Genomic DNA, 23,459 nt, shown 5'->3' on the forward strand with positions numbered 1-23,459 from the left:
CCGAGGTGGGGCTTATGTGACCTTGCTGAAGTCACGCCTGCGGAAGACTGGGTGGAGTCGCGAGGTACCGCCACCCGGCGCGCAGAGATGCTGGGCAAGAAAGTTTTCCGGGTCCAGTCTCATGCCTGGGGATAATTCTACGTTAAGGAATCTGCGGCTAGAATCGTCTCTACCAGATACATCGTTACCGAAGGTAAGTAACTTGTACGTTAGCACACACAGCACGCACAAATGCCTGTTGGGATACTGGTGATATAGTGACAATTTTTGAGATGTCCACATACTTTTGCAAGCAGCAAATCTAAATGCAACTCATTTGCAAACACTATGGTTGCTCTGAAAATCTGTCCTGGATTATTCTGTTCTGATCCTACATTTGTACCCTTGCATTAAATTATGGGTTTCCATGTAGGTGCGAGGTGACAGGCCGAACTCTTTTATCTCTTTCCCACAAGATAGAGGCCAAAGCCTAGGTTCAACCCCTCATCCACATGAAAGCTTTAACAAAACAGTGGTATCGGTATTAATCAAGAGTATTTCACTCTGCTCCCTCCCTGTGGACCTCAGAGTGCAAGGAAGACATTCTGTTGTCTGCTTGGTGATATAGTCTTGTGCAGCCTCTCTCAAAAATCTAAATTTGTTTAGAGATTTCACAGATATGGCAGTTCACGAAGTGTCCTACGCAGTTATCTTACATGTTTTCAGCACGGCAGTAGCTCTTCTTTGTGTATCAGGAGGCAGGGACTCCTCATGATTCGTTGTAAATTGGCCTTGCTGGAATCCACCTCCTGATAAGATCTACTCCCTTGGGCTATTTGGGTTATTCCAAGTAGCCTTGCTGCTTTGGGCACTTTTAAATTGACTGTGAAAATGTTTAATTGGACTTAAAATGCCTTTCTCAAGTCAACTTTGTGTTGCAACTGGGCATTAGTAGGCTCTGCCTTCCAGGGTCACTTTCGCCTTTTGGGATGTTTGATTGATTAATTCAGTTTATCTGTGATTGTATATCACATATTTAAATTTGCTTTGCATGTGTTTAAATGGGCTGAGTCTCCTTTCTCTGAGTTCACTTTAGTTGCTGTGGCTGTTTGGACCTTGGTCGAGATGTGCCCCGAAAACTCCACAAAGGATGCTAGACAGAAGCATATGCAGAGCTGCCTCGCACACTCCTTTGCTTCACTCCACACAGAAGCGCAGCTGTGCAATCACTGCAACTTGATATGTCATATATCATACAATAAAACACTTTCGTTTGTACATCGCAGCATTAACACACCTCTACATCCGCTAGCAACTTGTAAGCCTAAACATCCTATGTTCCTAGTATATACCAAAGGCTCAGCTACACAAGCATGATATGATCAAAACTAGTTATCACGCAAAACTTCAAAATGCTTTTCAGAAAGATCACGCCAAAACCCTACAGCATTCTGTAGGGTTTTGGTACTCACAGGCCAGTGTGAAATTGCTCCTCAAATGTATTTTGAGGTCAATCCATGTGAAACTGTTGGGGGTCTTCGTTGTAAAAACAGAAGTTGTTGTTAATACTTCTAGACAAGGACAAGATTCTTGCCAATCCCCTGGCTCCAGGACTCATCCAAATTCCGAAGAAACACCTTTTGCTTTGGCAGAGAAGCCAGACCTTTACCCTTTGAGGCCACCCACCTCCAAAAGGTTCAGGTACTCCAAACACTAGCACAACATCCTTATCCACAACACGTCCACCAATATCACTACACTCCCCTCTTCAATTCCCCGGGACATTCCCTGCAAGGTCCCTATGATGAGTGCTTCAGGCCCTGGGAGGGAGATAACCCACGAGTGGGCTACATAGTTGACCTGCTCTGACCATCCTTACCTCAAACTCCACCCTACCAAAACCAGCATCACCTGATGACACTACCACCTAAATTGTGATAATACAGCGGGCCGCCCAGCACCTTCTGGTAAAAATACACACGGTACAGGAGGAAGTGAACTTATTGGTCAATACCCTATCCAAGACAGAAGGGCTAGTGAATTACCTTATCATTTTTTAATTGAATGCTTCGGTCACCCACTGACATCTTTAAGGAGCCTGTAAAGTGCAAAGTGGTCACCCTCCTGTGCCAAAAAAGGAGAAGCTGATTCATAAGAGGTTGAGTTTATCCGTTGCCATGTCACCACCGACTCCCTTATCCACTCATGCATGAGATCTTCAGCACAAACATCAGTTATATCCTATCACCTGATAGAGCCCAAGGGCATTGACGTGGCAAGAAAGTGTGTAACATTTGGCGCAACCATGCCCTGATGCATTTGCCTCATTAAATGGTGAACATCTATTGATGCCCAGGTCGGCCAGATGCTTGAAAAAATCAAGAAGGACACTGACATTGCACAGTCCATGATGTCATACAGTTCCCCAGTACCAGATCTGCCTTTAGTTGGCAGCAAACTAGAGTTTGTTTCAAACTGGCAAGTCCATGCCATAGACCCCAATATCAACTGCATCTATAACGCTTTCAGGACCACTAGCAAACCATGACCTTCCAGCAGCGTGCCGACAGGGAAAACTGCAGTGGTAGAGACAGAAGTTGCTTTGCTAGGGACACCGCCACCGTCAAAGAGTGACTCTCCAACCCTTCCCTATTGCATCAAGTCTGTTGAGGAAATACCGAGGCACTTCTTCCCTTAGTGAAAGAACATCACCTCAAACAGCTGTGTCACTACTTCACAGGCTAGGTTTCACCATCCATGTGGAAAAAGTCGTACATTCAACTGCAGCAGGTAAAGCCCTTCCTAGGATTGGTTTTGAAAGCGGGAACAGAGAAAGCATGTCCCAATGAGCAGAGGATGATGGCAATCAAAAAGCTGCTGCCATTATTTCAGACACCCCTTCCCATCACTGTCTAAACTGTGATGAAACTGTTAAGAGGGTGGCTTCATGTTTAGCGATTGTGCCATACTCCACGTTATACATAGTAAGCAAGTAAGTAATATTTGTAAAGCGTGAACATATCACCCCCTTAAGGGTTTCAAGGCACTGGAGCCTGTCGGGAGATTAAATGAGCTATTGCCCAGAGTCACATGATGCTGATCTGGCTCTGGGGATCGAACTGTAAACTACTTGGAGCTTCTAGCAATAAGACTAGTTCGCAAAACATTCTTCAAACTCATTCCAGGCAAGACAGTACTGATAAAGACAACCAACATGACAGGCATGTAATATATTCAGAAGCAGAAGGCCCCACTATCCCCAGCCCTATCCACTAGCTCAGACAATTTGGCACTAGGCAACCTGCAACAACATTCACCTGTTGTAAGAGCATTTTCCAGGTGAAGAGGAAGGCTATGCGGACCTGCTCAGGGATAATGCATCAACAAGTCCATGAATGGAATATCTGTCACCAAGTCCTTCACAACTACTTTGAGCGGTGGGGGATCCATATCCATGGACCTGTTCACCACTCCAGAAAACTCCCACATTTGATGGGCAATGCATTATGGATGTACTTGTCTGGGATCTTTCATGCTCTATTCAACTTTTCCTCCTCATCCTGTGCATAGTGAGAGAGATGAGGCAGGTTACCGGGACCCTCATCCTTGTGACAAAAACTTGTGCAAGACAGTTCTGCTGTTCAGTGCTGCTAGAGGTGTCAACCAATGCCTGTGAGAATCTTCTGACCAAGCCAGTCCTTCTCACTCAGTATCACAGCTAGCTCAGGCACCCAAATCTGAGACGGCTGAACCTCACAATCTGACACCTTAGTTTTTAGAATTTGGCTAACTCAAACTTCCAAAGATAATGTATTCTTATCCTACGATAGATGCAAAAGCGAACTACCCATCCCTGTTATGCAGCTGAGTGGAAACATTTACTACTGTCTCTCTAAACAGTTAGACCCCTTCAGGATTTAAGTTCAGGAGATTTTCTGCTACCTTCTTCACCTATATAAGGCCAGCCTTGCCTACACCTCCATACCCTTGCACTTAGCCTTAGTTGCAGATTAAAAACAAAATGCATCTCTTTTTAGGGTCCCAGTCATCAAGGCCTTCATGTAGGGGTAAAAAGGTAATGCCTCTTACAATACCCTCTGCATCGTGGAAGGGGAGCATCGTGATCACAATCTATAAGAAGGGTTTTCGGTTGCTTCCCTGCAATTACAGACAGATCGCCCCGCTGGACGCCACAGAGAAGATATTTGCGGCTAGTGTCCTGGATCATCTTAAAGAGTGGGCTTATTCAGCCGGATTGATCCCCCTAAATCAAGCTGGGTTCCGTAAAAAAAAAACTCTAACAGACAACATAGCAGTGTTACAAACAATAATAGACAAATACGTGGTCTTAAAATCACAGGTCGTCTACTCTCTCTTTGTCGACTTCACGACGGCATTCGACAGAGTGGATAGACCCACACTCTGGAGTAAGCTCAGAAAATTGGGAATCCCGGACAACCTGCTTCATATAATTACATCACTATACTCTGAAACATGGTGTCAAGTACAAATGGGGAAAGAGAAGGAACTCACTCGCCCAATAGTTACTCCAAATGGTCTTAGGCAAGGTTGCCTCTTAGCTCCCCTCCTGGTCTCTTTATTCTCAGCAATCTACCGGAATGTTTTACACAAGTCATCAATTTCCCCCAAAAAATATCACTATGCAAAATCATGATGTACGCCGATGATGTGGTTAGATTAGCTCAGCTGATTTGGTTTACAGCGGAAGCCCCGTTCCCCGCACGCCGCTGGATGGCTATGGCTGCCGCGGAATCTGCCACTCTCCGGATGCATCTTGAACCCTGCTGAAAACGCGCTATTGAGGGCTGGCCATCTGGAGTTTGGATTAATTCCACTTTCTCACATCTCAAACTACTAACATGTGGATCCATATTGCCAGTCTGTCAGACCACACTACAGCTGTGTCTATTTATGTACCTTGACCTCTGATTTGAGCTATTCATCTTTTTATCTCGTTACTGCCTGTGTACTTCTTAGATGCCTTAAATTCAGGCTCATCTGTTCTTGTGTCCCACACTTGATCTGACCGCCCTGATGAAGGTGTGACCATATCCGGGTTCGACACCGAAACACGTGTTGGTGCTGGAGAACCACGTGCTTCCGTTTGTTTCCACCTTCCCCAATAAGAAGATACCTGAATGATTACTGATTATTTGATGTCCATTATGTACCTTTTGTCATGAGTTCTAATTAACTTTAGTATTGAAATGATTATGTATTGTGGTTTTGTGTAATGTCTCATATGTTGAACTCATTTTGAGTTTTCAGAGTGCATGAGTATGTTTGGGTTTGTGGTTGTTAGTGTGTATTGAGAGAGTGTAAGTGTGGGACCACCTATATATCGATTTATTTTGAAATCCTATCCTATCATGTCATATGTCATTTTCTACAAATTTTGATAAAATATTATAAATAAAGATCATATATTTTCTTTCTTCCTTTTTTTCCCTACTCTTTTGGGGGAATTTCTCTGTTTGTATGGCGATGTCTTAATATATCAGTGACTTTTGAGCGCTTTATAACCTTTTTTCAGGCAGTTTGGTTCCTTTTAGACTGTATTTGGCTCTTTCCCCTGTCCAATCTGCCTGTTAACTGCCTTCAGGAGCCCCCTTCTGTGTGAGCTTTTATTTTAGATCCTACCCCATTCGGCCTACAAAGAAATTTACAAGTACTTACCAGATAGACAGAAGAAAATGTTCTAGTGCCAAATATAACAAAAACGAAAATAGTTCAGTTCAGAGGAAGAAAACGATCTACAAAATACAACTGGACCCTAGGGGGAAAACCACTAGAAGTAGTGAAGGAATACACCTATTTAGGGCGTATATTTACACAAACTTTACAAAACACCCCTCACTTGCAGCACATGGCCCGTAAAGCTGATGTACATGTCGGGGCTCTCCAACGATTATATTTCTCCATTGGGCACAGGCATTTCGCTTCTCTTTTACAGGGTTTTAGTTCCAAGATCCCACCTATCCTATCTTACCCTCGCGAATATATCCCAATAAGACAATGGCAACAAATACAAATTAAAGAAGGGAAAATACTTCGGAAACTGATTAAAGTGCACCAAGCAATTCCTGCACAAGCTCTCCGCCTCGAGCTAGCTATAGTCACCTCATATGACAGAAGGATTACCAACATCATAAGATGAGCCTACAATCTTGTACACGCAGAACAAGGCACCTTAAGATCTTTACTAAAACAGAGACTTTCGACTTAGGATCCTCAAAGCACGTCTTTAGTCAAAATCTAATTTTTGTACTTAATTAACTAACTTAACTGTACAACTGAACTGCTGAAATCTTGGTCTCCTGCACACTTGAGGCTTTTCCTAAAATATTTAACGCCGAGGATAAGCTATGATCTTGATATCCAACATTGCTCTAAATTGCACCATTATGAACCTTATGCAGAGACAATAGAATATAAACCAGTGCAACAGTATACTCGTTTTACTTTAAGGCATGGAGTCAGGCGATGCATTATGCTACTTCGGCTTGGGATTCTCCCTTTTAAATCATTTACCTCTGAATGGATTTTTAACGAAAATGCCAGTTGTATATGTGACCTTTGTAACAGAAGAGTGCAAGACTTGAAGCATGTTTTGTTTGTTTGCCCTAATTCGACAGTGGTAGATGCCACAAAACGGAATTGAAAAGTAATTCAAACAAGATGTAATAGAACAACCGTTGAGAGCTTGATTTTGCTTTTTAAGTCACCTCCTAATGAATTTGTGTGTTATCCGTTTCCATTTTTTTTTAACTTTTTAAAAATTGTACTAGAATGATCAGTTACCAATTTTTAAATAACAAATGTATTTTTATTATCTTTTTAAAAATGTGTTGTTCTCAGCAGAGAACTAAATCAAATAAATAAACTTGAGAGTTTAACTTGAATGTGGCCCTCACACTACTCCAGGGCCTTCCCTTTGTGTCCCTACACTGAAATGACATACACTTCTTGTAGAAGGTGGACTTCCAAGTCTCAATCTCCTCTCTGCAAATTTCTGCCCAAAGTTGACTCAGTGTTTCACATGAGCCAGACCATTGAGCTGCCCATCCTGCAACTAGAGTCCATAGCGGTAAGAGCCCCTCACACATTGAATATTTTGAGGGCATATATTGACTGAACAAAACATTTTAGACCGTCCAATCAGCATTTCAAAGCTTTCACTAAACCCCAAAGGGGTCATGCCATCTCTAAAGTCGGCATTGTGAGACAGATAGATGAGTGCATCTAGGCTTGCTGTGCTAAGGCCAAGCACATTCTCCGTGGCCCACAAAGCCCACTCTATCTACAAGAAAGGGGATGCCCTAGCCTTTTTGGGTAATATCTCTCTATTGGATATTTGCAAGGCTGCTTCTTGGTCAACGCTTGACACTTACTTCAAAAATTATGTCAACATTCTAGCGTGTCAACACACTTTAGTTGGCCAAGGTATTGTAGCATCTGCATCATTTGATCGTTAGCCACTGCTTTGGACTGGGGCTGCTTTATAGTTTATGAACAGCATGTACACCTACAGACACATCTGCTATGAACGGAAAACTTTACCCTGCAACCGTCGGTTCATAACATGTAGTACTGTAGATTGACATTCTCCAACTGTCCTCCCCGTAAGCCAGTGATGATCACAGATGATGTTTTTTTTTACTCACTTTACTATCCAAAGCTAACACTATCTTTGACACTGCAGTCCACTGTTGTGTAGTTCATATAAACCTATATAGGATCTGCGTGTTTAGACAACATATACTGTAGGATTGGAGTCAGACTGATTCTGGACTCACCTACCGGATATGTCCGCTTGCATACCAGCTAGCTCACAGTGCCACAAGAAACTCCTCTTGCAAAGGAGAGAATAGTTCTTGCCAACCATCGAACATGACAATCCTAATCCCTCAATCGTGGAAGCAGTGCCACTTTTCGCTCAGTCACTCGTGCTCACTTTGTCTCAGAGAGATACACAGAAAAAACGGTGGAGTCTTTTCTCAATATTGTATTATTGAACCAGCGTCATTCTAGTGTAAAATAGGTGTGCTGAAACAACCATTAGACAGTGACAGATATAAATGATAATAAGCACTTGCAGAGTAAAAGGATGGTAGATTGCTACCATTGTGCTAAAACAATGAATACAGGCAAGTATTTAAAATACATGACAGTAATAATGCGTACTCCTATGATGCGTCCCTAACTAGATGTATCTGAATGTACCTAGCACATATGTGAGTGTAAAGCCAAGAATCCCTCTAGGATAAAGTCTACCCCATTAACTGAGGTGAGAGACGGTGGGACCCCGTCTTGGTCTTGAGGTGGACACCCCGCATGGGATGTCAGACCACTGCAAGCTGGAGAGTCTGCATTCAGGAGCCTCAGCGTCTCGCGTAAGTGTGTCGGCATGGATGTCCTTTTCTCCTCTGACTACCTTAGCAAGAGATGGTCTATATATACCCAAAGTTATACCTCCTGGGGATATACTTCACTGCGTAATGCCAGACTGGGATGACGGAAGGAATGTCCTTTATACATAGTTATTATGCTGGAGATGGTAGGCCTGCTGTGATTCCAAGAATCCTCATTCATAATGAATGAGGCTTAAGTTTTTCGGAGAAAACCCCATGATATCTCTGGACATTACCGTAACTGGGTAAAAGATTGAGAATAAGAACCGTTATGTTGTGAATGGTAGGGATAATATAGGCGAAGGTTAGGTGACTACCTGAGCCTATATTAGTGTACCTATATGGAACATACCAGCACTTGCACTATTTGCCTTCTGAGTGTAAAACACCCCGAGGTCGAGCAAGTCTTGTGAGTCAGACATCTTCGAAGAAAAGACAAGTTGCAAATTTCCGGGCCCAACATTATGGTGGCAGGAGTATGCAGTGCATGTGAATTTACAGCACTGCATGCTACGAAGAGATGGTTACAGGGATATATATATATATATATATATATATATATATATATATATCACCACTTCTCAAAGGCCACAGCTGTCATGGCCCCTAGTGACATTATTTCATAGGTTCCCGGGAGATGTGAAAAGCATTTGGACAAATTAAACCAATCCTTTGCCTTCAGTGTTCTTCTCACCTCTGGAAGTACATTTTCCCTTACTAGTTTTTTAGGTCGAGCCTAGCATGCGCGCTGCGCTCCGTGACTTTTAGTAAGGGGCTTCAGAAAGCTCACCACACGCACACTCATGCGTGTGTGGCTTATTGCTTGTGGTTACCCGCACGGGCGCCATATGTTTTGAATTATCGTGTCCAGACACGGGCGCGATAATTCAAAACATATGGCTTGGTGCTCGCTCTTGCGCACCCGTCGTCATGGTTTATTAAGTGCATTGCTCGCGCGCACCACTCGCGGGACTCTGCATTCCTTGAATTCCTTGTTCTGATGCAGTGTCCGCTTTATGGTGCTTCCTGCAGGGTGCCTTTGTTTTGCGCAGCTCGCCCAACTAGTTTATTTAATTATTGCAGTTGGTGTTAGAGGACCTGCGCACTGTTTTCACGCCCCACGGCAAGAGCATTGTTCCGAAAACTACTCCCTTCGAAGGCCCTGAAGGCATGGCTGGCCCCCACTCAATTGCGCTCCCCGCTCAGATTTAGCCCTTACAAAAGTGTTAGCTTTCCCTTTAATTTTGAGAACAACCGCCGTATCATGATTTTGAGCGTCGTTACTTTATTTATAATCCAAATAGACACTCTTGCCTCGTAATGCACGGATATGTAAAAAGTCCATACTACCTTTCTGTGTTTTACATTTTTCATTCTGTTCCGCTATTCCTTTTCTGTGTTTTACATTTTATATTGTTCTGTTCTGCTGCAAGCTCCACTCCAAGCTCCACTCCGCGCTGCATGCACTCTGGGACGGAGAACCTAGGCCACTTTTTGATTGAGCCCGCCTTTTTCTAAAAAGTTGTGGAGTTCAGCAAATGCCAAACGGTCAGCTGGATTAGGATGACAGTTCCGCTGTGTGCCTTAAGGCATCATGAAGCTGCAGTGTGAGGTGGAGGACGGACATTACCCTTGTGCTGGCTTCCTTCGGCATTAGAAACAGAGGCATAGGCACTGTCCACCTGCAGATAGAATCTCCAGAGCAAGTCCGGGCACGGAGTGCTCATGTCTACTTGATGATCTGCACACTTAAGGAGAAGGGGGGTCCAAGTACAAGGGAGGGCTCGCTCCAAAGGGCTTGCATCCACTGCAGCTTGTGCGAGGCTGTGGGGGGGGGGGCTTCCTTATTAACAGGAAAAGCTCAAAACCACCGCTATATGACTTAAAATATAGTGAAATATATTGGCTAATGCACTAACATTACAGTGAAGTCAACACTTAAATAAAATGATAGTCTAAGGGCTGAGAGAGTATTGGCATGTGAGTGCTCTCAGTCGTGATAAATCACCACAATCTTTAATGTCTTTACTAGCTAATATAATATAATAGATAATATGCTGCATAGCTAAACACTTACACGGTCCCAAAGGCGAGACCTATTGGCTATGCCAATGCTTGTCAGTGTTTGTCCTTATAAGGACACAGACTCATTTTGTGATTAATCAGCTCCTCAAGCATTAAATTGTATGGTGTTACACAGTCCCACTTTCCATTGATTGAATGTGAGCATTACTTAATCTTGTCACATGGCCACTCTGCATGAATTTCACCTGACTCCTACCTCCCGTCTGTAGTTTTTATTCTTTGGCTTCAAGTCGCACTGTGATACTTGGAATACTTTGGCCCAGAAAGTGTTTTGTCTTCAGAAACCTGTCCTCTTGCAAAATAGTTCCATTGTTGTGATTAAATGTAGTATCTTATTGTTGTGTGTAGTTGTCCTTTGTTTCCTGCAAATACACATACCATATAGGAATGAGATGCACTGCTTTCAGTGCTATTGACGTTGCTTAACGTTCTTCTCACAAGCACACTGGCCAGTTTCCCGGGCGCACAGGGCCTCCTTTTTTGAGTTGTAAAATAGTTTAAATTTGCAAACTTATGATCAGATTTTAGAATGCCTTTGTTATGTTTTTTAATAGCAGGGATTTTATTTTGTTTAGATAGTAGGTGCTCTAAATGTAACCGTTACGGCTTAATGTCCACTTTTCTGGTTCATCCAGGTTGATATGTAGGTTGTCCTTTTAGGTCTCTCATCTAAGCAGTTTTATCTTAATTGTAAGGTAATGGGTAGTTTGCACCTTTCTCAATCCAGTGGAAGGTGCCGCTTTCACTATGCATCAACATTGGTTCGGATAGCACCAGGGCTTGTGTCCATCCAAGCACAAGTTAAGTATATTAAGGTGTGACCTGTCAAAGGGGTGCAGAGACCTTTAGACTGCTGACCTCGAATCCCTTTCCAGGAGCACTTTTTTGGTCTATGTTGGACTTTGGACCGTCACCTTTTAACCACTAGCTTCCTTTGATCAGCCTTTTGCTGGAGACTATCTCTATTACATCCTGGTTCAGCCTGTTGGAGTATTTATTTCTCATCCAGTACTTTGGGCTAGATGGGTTTATTCTCCTTTCTCCAGTTGAGTGCATGCAGTGAACTGCATGAGTATGTGCTTTACAACTATATCCCTCTGTGCATTCTTGGTGACTCCTTCCGTGTGTCTTGCTCTAGTGTTCTAGCTCTGCCTGTGTTAGCACTTTAGACCAAGACCTGCTGGCTTTGCCAGTGCTTGTTTTTAAAATCTTCTTTTTGCAAGCAGTGTGAAAGTTAGCAGTACAGTGATAAACAGCATTAACAATGACAAATCCAGATTTTCGGACACCCCTAAATGTTTTGAAAGCATGCAGTACAACAAAGATGCATGCAATCTGAACACTCTAATATACTTCATTTTAAGGGTTTATTTAAACCTGCTAGTAATTGTTTCCACATTGCCCCATCCAATCTTTCTCATGCCCAATGATTTACTACTGCTTCTAAATAGCATTTAAAACGGCTATCTATAAATATTTAAGAATTCTTTCAATTAAATATATTTGCACTATTGTGTACGTTGCTATGATTTTACCAGACTTTAACCATTGTATACATTCCATCTAAAATGTATCTGTGATATACTGTTGCCATATCTACAAACCTATTTACACAAACAATATGTGACTCATTATTATGTTATCTCGGATGTCTTATATTTCCCTTTCTTTCGATACCGCTCCAACTTTGTATCCACACTCGGTTACATTTTTCATATTAATATAAATCGTAAAACTGTACGAAGACTTATTGTGCTCTCTAATGCCAACACATATCAACTACAAATACCCCAGTTTGTTTTGATGCCTCCCATTCTGCAGTTCATCCTCTTACATATTACGTGTTCTATAGTCTGTCCTCTTCATCACAGTGTTTATGTAAACTCACAATAGTTAAAGTTTCTGATATTTTAAAACCTCAGTTAGTATTGGCACTTTTGCCAAGAATTTCCATGTATATTCTATTTTTAGGAGACTACTAAAAAATACCCTCTCTCGTACACATATCAAAACTATTCCTAAAAATTACAAAACCTTCCTCTTCTTACTTATTCCCAGCTTCATTTTCCTCTGCTGATTGCCTGCGCTTAAATGCATGTTTCAAGTATTCTTATACTGCTGCTGTTCTAACTGCAAATTCATTTCAAATGCTAAAACGATTGACTTTCGCAATGTCAATTCCTCTTGTTTCTCTGGCTGAAGTGAAACTGCCAAATTAAAACTTTTCTAACACCCTTCTGCCAATCAAAGTGCTTAGGTTTTTGCAGGAAAAGTAAATTGTGTTTGTTAGTTCTTTGGTCCGTCTCTTGGACTCGTTTATAATGATTATGCATGCATTGGTGCCTGATTTCAGGAAGTGTATGTCCATTCTCATCTACCGGTGGCAAGAATACTACATTTTAGGGTTTCTTAACCTCTTTATAGATTCAAGAGCATTTTCCTTTAGTAGCAAAGTGCAACCAGTGTTTCAGCTATGTGGTTGATCAAACACACAAACAACACTAACATGGCCTTCTTGGTTATCTGGCAGAGTCTAAATTCTGGGAGTTCAGAAACCCAGATATTTGGCTTGTTGTTGCATTCTAGTTGGCCCCTGTGCTTCCTTGACTGCTTCCATCATAGACAATGTTCTCGAATGATCTGGTTCCAATGCTTCAATCCTACATTGGATTTGCACATCCAAGTTGGTGGTCTTTTGCGTTGCACATGAGAGGACCTAATTAACAGAGAAGTTGGCTGACCATGCATGTTAGTAATTGAAGCTTTGTGTCTCACCCTGTCTAGATTCCTCACTTTCCTGTGTACACGCGTTCTGGAGAAGTTACCATATCAATCGAGCTGAGGAAATCAGATTTTACATTGTCTTTACAACAGCTTGAGCTAATTACCAGACTTCACCAATACATTTTCTCTCATATTCTTCGACTTGAGAAGCCTGCACTAGAATTCATACCTTCAGCAGCTGATTCAGCGTACTGTGTTCTACCTCTTAATGTTGGTAAGGCCATTTTAAATGAAGTCTCTTGTGTAACAGATTCTGCATGGTTCGAGGGTGATCCATATAGCTTCAGTGAAAGGAAAATGGTTTTTGGGGGCGCAGCAAGCCGTACAGAAAAAATGCACATCCTTAGTGAAATACATCTAGAAGGGGCTTCTCATGCTTCTAATTGAGAGTATATTGAGTGCATGCTGGAAAAGCCATACTTTATAAACCATGAACAAATAAAAGTGAATTCTAGAAAGGAAATGAAGGCTTCCCAAAGAATTACCAGTGGCTGAGATTATTTCAAGCATTCTATCCATCGCTTTTTGTAAAGTTCAGGGTGTCATCCTAAGAGGGACGGGTATGCCCAGACATGGTTCTTGTGTACATTGTGCCACTGGAACAAAGCTATCCCTAGCTGATGAGCTCATCAGCTAGCGATAGCTTGGTTTCACTGGCTCCTGGATTGCTTGTCTTCTGGTTTAGGGAGGACATGCCCTAGCTGTTCTGGCTGGATTGTTCCCATAGGACCAGGGTCAACACTGAATTGCAAATTGTTGGGACCAAACTCAGGTGGCATGTTTTGCAAATAATGATGACCAGGGATGCAGCATGAGAAATTACCAGTGGCTGACATTCATTCACGCATTCCACCCGTCACTTTTTTGTGTTCTTCAACATGTAAAGTCTTGTCAAACCTGGATTCACTTTTTATGAGTAGGAGTCTAAAAACTGTTCCTGAACAGGTCTCTTGCCCTTCAACCAAGCAGAATTCTGAGTTATATCACACAGTAGTCACTTGTCGTTCCTGAACCAGGGATCCCATATTGTTATCACTGCCATCTGTACATGTCTTTGCAGCAGACTCAAGCTTAAGGCTTGTAGAAAAATATTTAAAATACTTTCAATGGGCAGAGTTTGAGTGGCAATTTTTTGTGTGAATGCCTTTTTCAGTACTAAGCACCAACCAAGGCCAGGAGCATTTCCAGTTCGCTGTGCTCCTCTGTGGCCTCACCAGTGCCCCTCCGGTGTTCACTAAAGTGATGGCGGTGGTTGCAGCACTTCTGAAGAGGTTAGGGGTTCCAGTCTTCTCCCTACCATGACGACTGATTGTTGAAGACACGCTCACCTGAGGCAGTCATCACCACCTCCAGACTACAGTGAACCTTTTGCACTCTCAGGGATTCACTATCAATATGCCGAAGTCACACTTTACTCCTTCTCATCTGAGCCATTCTGGACGCAGTGCAGTTCTGCGTTTTCCCTTCAGAAAACCAGGCTATGATCCTGATGTTTCAACCTCAGTCTTGGATGTCAGTGATATGGACTATGGTTACAGGGTCTGAAAGCCTTCTACAGAGTTAAGTGCTGCTACATATATCTACAGATTATTTCATGAATTGTCTGCTGTACAATTTTATTTGATTTAGCTAGACTACTTTTTTATATTTATATTGTGATGGTTTTAGATAATTTGACACCATAAAATTCTGTTGGTTTATTTATCTCCTGCATCCTGCTGGTGAAGCTTACCAGATGGCATATACAGACTCTGCAGTGAGACCTGAAGTCCTGGTGGGCACAGCACCATGGGAATCTGTCCGACTTAGTCCAGATCTCGGGGAGACTGCAGAATATCTGCAGTGGTGGTCTACGAACCAAGATTGGATCAGTGACACTTCCCTCTCCCTTCCCCACCTAGAGATTAAAGTAGTGCTGATGCATTATTTCTGAGTTGGGACTGCCAACTGCAATCCATCAATCAATCAGGGAATTGTAAGTGCGCTACTTATCCGTGAGGGTCTCAAGGCGCTTAGGGGGAGGGGGCATGCAGATCCGTTCAGCTGAAGAGCCAGGTCTTGAGGGTCTTCCTGAAGGTGTTCAGGTTGGAGGTGAGTCGGATTTCTGCTGGTAGCTCATTCCCGGTTCTGGCTGCGATGTGGGAGAACGATCTTCCGCCTGCTCTGGCTCTGTGGATGCGAGGGGTTTCGGCCAGTGCGAAGGGAGCACCTGAAAGAAGTGGGGATTAGAGGACTCTAGTCTCTTGTCGAATCTCAGCTCCATATCAACCTTCTGGAACTGAGGGCTACCCGCCTGGCTTTGAATGCCTTCATCACATCCATCAAGGGAAGGCTGGTTCAGGTGTTTATGGACAAAACTACCACCATGTAGTATTGCAGCAAACAGGGCGGAGTGGGGTTGTGGTCCTGTGTAGGGAGACCCTGTGCCTCCGGATTTGGATGGAACGTCAGGACACCTTCCTGCTCGTACAACACCTGGTGGAATCTCGGAACGCCAGGGCAGACTAACTCAGCCATTAATGTCTCATGGACCACAAATGGGGTGTGCTTGCACAGGTGGCTCAAGGCCTCTTCCAAGAATCTGGAGAACCTTGGCTATGTCTGTTCGCTACCGGCAAGAACGCGCAATGTCAGCAGCTTTGTGTGTTGGAGTTTCCAAAGCGGCTCTTGCTAGGAGACGACTTCCTCGTAGACTGGAACACCGGAATCTGGTACGCCTTTTGGGTGATACCACTCCTACTGCAAGTTCTCTAGCAGGTCAGGACTGACCGGGCCCAAGACATCCTGGTAGCTCTGAATTTGTGCATGGAGAGTTTGGTGTACGAACTCCTGGGCATGAGCATTTATCCTCCAATCATGCTGTCCCTCCAGGAGGATCTCCTGTAGCAGCAGCAGGGCAGGCACTTGCACCCAAATCTGTTCACTCTCCCCCTTCATGCCTGGAGATTGAGCAGCAACACTTCAATTTCTTTAATCTTTCATCTGAACTCTGTGATGTTATTCTGGCAACAAGACTTCTGTCGACAAAGACAGAATATGCCTTCTGATGGGACAAGTTTGTGTCTTGGTGCTCCTCTAGACAAGTTGAGTCGCTGCTTCCATGTTGGAGGTGCTGTTGCTTTTTTTCACCTTATCCCAGCAAGGCCTTACCCTGGGCTCTGTTAAACGTTACCTGTCAGCTGTCTTGGCTTTTCTGCGGTTTGCAGGATCAGCCCTCTTTACTTCAGTCGCCCGTTGTGGCACATTTTCTTAAGGGCTTACAGCATCTGTTCCTCCCACCCCTTTTATTATGCCCCAATTAGACCTCAATTTGGTCTTAACTTTTATTATGTGTTCCCCTTTTAAACCTATGCACAGCTGCCCTTTGAGGCTTCTGATGCTTAAGACAGCATTTTTAGTAGCAATAATGACAGCCAGCCAATCTTCAAGCTCTTTTTTATTTTTTTTATTTCTCCTTACACCAGCTTCTACCAAGACAAATGAGTTCTTCCGACCTTGGCCTCTTTCTTGTGACTTATGGTTACCCCATTCCATGTCTGCCTGAACAATTATGTCCTCATCTAGTTGTGGATGTGCATGGGCACCAGCCCCATTGTTTTGCGGTTCCTGTCAAAGCCTTAGTGTCTGCTGCCTTCCATCCCATCACAAGAAGACTTCTTTAACGCGTTCTCTACTAACTGTGCAGAGTCCCTCGTCATTGAGTGACCTGGCCCACTGCTCTTGCGGCCCTTCAGGCTACTGCATGCTCAGGGCTCCCCTTCAGGGAATGAAGATGCACCTCAGTTAATGGAACGCACACCTTTCAAGATATGCTCCAGTGTCACTCCAAATACCCCTGGACCAAACTCCACGGCGTTTGCAATTTTTGCCTCTCGCCGGAGCACGATCAGAGCCTCTGTGACTGTTGCTTGGTGTTCCACAGCAAGAAGACTCTGCACCAGCACCGACAAAGGTGGTTTGGCTACAGCAGGATGCCACAATTCTCTTAAGGAACATGGGACATCTTTGGCAAGGCCGATCTGCTCTGTGCCGAAGAAGAAAAGAAAGTATTGGGTGAGTCGCCTAACTTCCGACAGACCAGCCTAGTCCTGTGTTCGTAGACTCCAAGATAGCAGAGTCTGGGTAGGAGGAGCACTTGGAAGAGGAAAAGGTATCCGAGGATGCTCCATCCATCTCACTCATAAAATGTCAGAAACAGCCGCACTAAGGCATAGAGCCCTGTGCCGAAGCCGTGCCACCACCTTCAGGTGGGGCACTGCCTCAGAGAGCTGGTCGATATCGTAGCAAAGCCTCGGAGCTGAGAAAAGCCCCTTCCAGGGGCCTTGACCATCGACCAGTCAGAAATCCGAGAGCGCTCTATCCAGTACCCACCCATTCTCAAGAGAATGAATACGTACGTCAATTAGATTTTCAAGGTCCCGGTAAAATCTAGTGTGGGTGCACGGTGCCTCAAGAAAAATACAAACCTGCGCCTTCTGACCCACTCTGCATTAGGAGTTACTACTGCAAGGAAGAGGTCAGCAGCCCAGGCCACCAGAGACACCCTTCACCTCCTGACAAGGAGAGCAAGGGGATAGGTGCTGCGGGCAAGAGAGTGACGGTAGGGGTGGTCACCCATTAACACATGGGTAATTACGTAGGCCTCCTTTCTAGATACAATGGCGCCCACTGAGATGAGATGGTGGGGCACCTGCAACACCTCCTCAGTATCGCAAAAGGGCGAAAAAGCTTGTTGAGGAAAGTAAGGCCATTTCTAACACAACAATTAGGTGTGCTTTTGATTCGAGGGATAAAGGAGTCAAGGGATTAAACTCCTCGATCAACGCGCAGCTGCACTCATGGCTGCGTGAGCCTGGCTTCAAGCCAGGGGTGCAAAAGCACCTCATCTACTTGCCGTTCGATGGAGAACATCTATTTGGATAGCAGGTTGACACGATGCTTGAAAAGTTCAAGAAAGACACAAAGACTGCTAAGGGGATGGGGCGCCTCACAGGTTCTCTCTGGCAAGGTTTCCTAGTGGAGGCAGCAGCCAAAAGGGGGTTTGAAAGCCACTTCCAAAGAATCTGCCAAACCCTACCATAGTCAGCAGTAGGGTTTCCACCAACTGGGTTGCTAAGGCTTCACACAAGGCTCCTTTAGAGGTAATAGCTCCAAATGCCAAGCCAGAGGCATCCCTAGTAACTGACTTGCCTGCCAATCATACAAAACCTGTTTGGGAGGGTTAAGGGATACTTTCCCGTTGGGAGGAGATTGCCCTATACAGATGGGTCTTGTCAGTTATTGAGCATGGCTATTACTGGAGCTTGTCACGCCCCAACAAAACATTCCCTCTCACATCCATACCATCACACTAGAACAGTTCACGCTGTTACAAGAAGAGTTTCAGGCATTCATGTCCAAAAGATCTATACATCCAGTGCTGCGGCAGCACAAGGGCAAGGATATCTACTCCCCTGTACTCTCTCATTCCCAAGCAGGACGGATGTCTCAGACCAATCCTGGACCGCTATCCTCTCAATAGACACATCCTGTAAGAACCTTTCCACTTGGTCACTCTACAGGATGTCAACCCCTTACTGCGGCAAGGCGACTTCATAGCCACCTTGCACCTGAAAGACACCTACATTCACATCCTGATTCATCCAGCACAACAGCGCTACCTCTGCTTCATGGTAAGTGGTCTATACTCTAAGCACCACAGCTGCAGAAATCATCTTCAAGTGCTTAGCAGTGGTAGCTGCTCACCTCAAGAGGGAAGGAATTAGTCTCCCCTTACCTAGATGAATGGCTGGTCAAGATTGCAAGCAGACCGGGATATCTAGCTCACAACCAGGCTGCGCTTCTCCATAAATGCTGCAAAGTTCCACTTAGAGTCCCTTCAAGTCCAGCCCTTTTTAGGGGCAGTCATCAGCTCAGTTGTGGGCACGGCTTTCCACAGCTTCCAGAGAGTGCAAGCATTCCAATTACTACTGCCTCTTTTTCAGCCACTATGTTAACTTTTAGTTCGCACAGTTATGTGCCTTCTAGAAATGATGTCCTCATGCATTGCCATGATACCCCACTCCAGACTTTATATGCACCTGCTTCAAGGAGTGCCTCTCAAGACAGTAATCCTAAGCATTGGGTCAGATGGAGGATCTAGTGTGGATAAGGGTCAGCACTTCCATTTGTTGCACGGAGGCCCATTGCAAATCCAGTTGCGCAGGTGACTGTCACCACAGACTCGTTTCTAGCTGGCTGGGGAGCACACCCCAACAACATGATACGCCAGGTTCTGTGGCAGCCTCACCTACGTAGTCTCCACATCAACCATTTGGAGCTGTTAGCCATTAATCTAGCTCTCAAAGCCTTTCTCCTACAGATTCAACGCAAGGTAGTCCGGGTATGTACAGACAACATGACTGCCATGTTTTATCTGCAGAAACAAGACCACAAAGTCCCCTCAGCTGTCTGCCCTAGCACGACAGACTTTTCATTGGGCCATCCATCACAGAGTTCATCTCCTGGAAGGGTATCTTCCAGGAGTGCACAACTGCTTTGCAGACCTGCTTAACAGGATGCAGCAGCAACCATGAATGGGAACGCACGTCCCTTCCCCCATAACTTTTTAATTTATACATTTGTCCCTTAGTGTGTGCCCTGAACAAAATGCAACTTGAAGTGTACAAATTATGCAGATGACTTACAACTGATCTTTTCCATTGATAACTCCTTGAAATTATCCTTTTGGATTCAACGGTATTCACCCGTGATTGGATGAATAATATTCATATCAAGTCGAATTCAGATAAGACCAAAATGGTTATCTTTGGTAAGCAACCTAATCTGTGGAACACTGCTTTTTGTCCCCCCTCTATGGGCTCTCCTCCCCAGCCCAAGAAGCAACTCAGTTAAAAGTTTTGGGGTTGTGATTGAAATCCCAAGTGGGGGCCACAGTCTCAGCCTGCTGTTTTCAACTCTGTAAGATTAGAAACATCTGTAGATTGCTCTCCTTTGAGGCTCTCAAACAAGTTATCATCACACGGATCATTTCAAGAATTGACTGTGCTAAATCCCTCTATTTGGGGATTACGTTTAGTTGGCAGACTTCAGTTGATACAGAATCAGGCTGCTAGGCTTCTGCATCAACTACCCCGAAAGTGTCACATCACACCTCTGCTGCGGGAATTGCATTGGTTACCACCTGAGCAATGCTCAGTTTTCAAGGCCTGTTACATTATTTTTAAACCATTACAGAGTTGCAGCCCGGCCTTCGTTTCAGCCGACATCCACAAATACACACCTGGTCGTAATTTAAGATCTTCCTACTTGAACCTTCTGTCCATCCCCTCTTTTAATAAAAGGAAACACTTGAAGACCTGGCTTTCAGGCTGGCTTATGATTAACCTGTAAGAGAGTATAACTGTAGCTTTCCTTCTGTAGCTGTAGTGCCAAGAGACCTATTGGTGGATGTGCACTTTTTAAAATTTGGTACCCTAGCACCAAGTTTCCACCCCTGCGTCCATAGTCCATGCTCTGGGGATTAATTGATCATGGATCTTTGCCTCTTCCTTTCCTCCTCTGGCACCGAGACCGTATGTGGTCAGGAAACTCAGGCAAACATCCCTCACCCTCATCCTGTTTGCTTTAACATGGGCCAGACAACCTTGTTACTCGACCCCTCTATAATTATCCATGGTCACTCACAAGAAACTTCCCAACAAACCAGACTTTCTCACTCAAAACCACAGCAGAGCTAGACACCCTCCCAGACAGCACAACCTGACGATTTGGGTCCTGAGGTCCTGGAGTTTGGCTATCTTGGTTTGCCTCGAGAGTGCATGGCATTACTTAGAGATCCTGTAGGCCCACTACTCTCACTTGCTATGCTGGTAAGTGGAAGTGTTTTGTTCACTGCTTAACACTGCACCACATTAACGTTTTCACCCTACAGTGCAGGACAATAATTGTTACCTCCTACCCTTACAAAGGTCTGGGTTAGCTTACACATCAGATAGGCTACACCTACCTGCCATTGCTGTGTATATGCAGAACAGGGAACCCTCTTCTCTCTTTAAGATCCCTGTAATTAAAGCATTCATGGAGGACTTTAAGTGTGATGATTCATCCAATGGTGCTTCCAGGCCCAGTCTGGAATCTCAATTTTGTCCTCAAGCCTTATGGGACCTCCTTTCGAGCCACTGCATTTGTGTCCTTTGCAGTTCCTTTCTTGGAAGGTTGCCTTCTTCATAGCAGTCATGTCTCTTAGACGTATCAGCAAATTGCAGACCTTCAAACTGCAGGAACTTTTTTCAGGTCCACAAAGACAGAGTGGTTCTTAGAACCATTCCTAATTTCTTACCTTTTGTAGCTTTTTCATAGCCTCAGAAAGGCCTCTTCATTTCCGAGACAGAAAATGCCTGATGGCTCATTAAATGCAATGATTCTTGTTATGCTAAAGCTAAAAGAACCCTACCTTCCCGTTCAAGGCTACATTCATCAGCAAACAGGGCGCTACTATACGCGCTACTATACCTTTACTGGGGTTATCTTCCCGTAGAAGATATCTGTTGAGCTGCCGCACATTCCACATACATTTATCAACCATTCCTGTGTGGATATCCTGGCAAGAGAGCAAGCCAGAGTTGGTCAGACTGTTCTCAGGACCCTGTTCCTGACCTCTGCACCATCTACAGGCTAGCCACCGCTTAGGAAGTACAGTTTTACAGTTGATGCGGAGCATGTGTATCTACAACCACACATGATCCAAACTGATCATATCTTACCCTTTAAGCATCTCTTAATTTCATGTTTCTACCTGCAGATTCCTTACCTGTTGAATGCATCTAAGGCGCCAGACTGGATCCGGAAATGTCTGATATAGCATCCCCATGCGGGTTCCATCACAACTTTGTCAGCGATGTTGTGGTGATCTCAATGGAGCAATATAACACCCAACCCGGCACCCTAACGCCAGTTCCACATCCCTTTTATCTGTGCCCTTAGTGGCAGAGATGAGGAAATGACATCAATTGTTGTAGTCGTAGTAGTGTAGTGCAACAACCTAGATTCACATCTTATTATGAGAGCTACGGGCAACCTTGAAAACTGGTAGGAGGGCAGGGTCAGTAAGGAATCTGCAGGATGACAGAGCATCCACCAAAAGATAGTAGCCTTATTTAAGCAACTTCTACCTGTAGATTCTTCACCTGTTGAATACATTCCAAAACAATACCACCTTCCAGAGGCAGCTTTGAAGAAATGGTGAAACCAAGAAGTCGTAGAGTAATGAATGAACAAAATGACAATCTCCTCTCACCACTGAGTCCAAACTATAGCCAGGACCACTGGAATTATGTAGAAAGGGAGGTCCAAATCATGCAACAGTGTTAACTAAATCATGCTGTAAGAAAATGCAAATTATGCTGCATAATGTGCTGCATTTTGGGATATCAGTTCATAATTTTGTCAATTTTTACACATGTTCACCCAGTCTGGACAAAGGTTTCACCTTATTAGTACTAGTTTAACATCCAAATACAGCAATACGCAACAGAAAGTTGAACAGTCAACCTTTCTGAAGTGCCTTCCACTGCACAGCAACCTGTGTCGCTGCTTGTTTAGTAACTTTTGATCCGTTTGAGCTAAAAGCTATTTTTTTGTTAAAATTTGCAAATTATGCAGCAGTTGATGTATTGTGTGGCAAATACATAATTATGCAAAAAACGTCAGCAAAATCAAATATTTCCAATGGCCCTGACTACAGAGCTTGGCAAAAGTGTGAACAGATGTCGCCGCTCGGCAGATCTCAGCTCCTAACTAAATTGGAGGAAGATTTAACCCTGGTGAAAATGATGCAGAGCCTTCAGGGGGCTTTTTCTTCGCAAGGGCACAACACATTTTGATGCACAAAATTATCCAGTGGGAAAAAGTCCTCTTGTGGACCACCTTGCCTTTCTTGTTACCAGTGTATCCTACAAGGAGCTGGTCACCAGGCCTGAAGTCTTCAATGTGGTCGATGTAAAAAGTGACAGCTGGTCTTGGGCCCAGCCAGTGCAATCTCTCCTACTTCCTGCTAAGATGAGGTGGAGGATAGAAAGCAGGAAGAATAATGGATTGCCACAGAGGAATGGCATAAACCATGTGAATGGCTGACCGATGCTCCGTGCCTGAAATTCATTGACCTGCCTCACCAAGGTC

General features: G+C 44.2%; 1 protein-coding gene across 3 annotated transcripts in view; it reads left to right on the plus strand.

Moving 5' to 3' along the window:
* Positions 1-23,459, plus strand: part of DICER1 (dicer 1, ribonuclease III) — a 692,358-nt gene that overhangs the window by 275,203 nt on the left and 393,696 nt on the right. For all 3 annotated transcript variants that reach the window (XM_085626460.1, XM_085626459.1, XM_085626458.1), the window contains one exon: positions 13,281-13,494. In XM_085626460.1, coding sequence (XP_085482586.1) covers positions 13,281-13,494 — 214 coding nt within the window. The remainder of the gene's footprint in view (positions 1-13,280; positions 13,495-23,459) is intronic.

This window comes from Triturus cristatus, chromosome 9 (genome assembly GCF_964204655.1).
Source record: "Triturus cristatus chromosome 9, aTriCri1.1, whole genome shotgun sequence".
Classification (NCBI taxonomy): domain Eukaryota; kingdom Metazoa; phylum Chordata; class Amphibia; order Caudata; family Salamandridae; genus Triturus; species Triturus cristatus.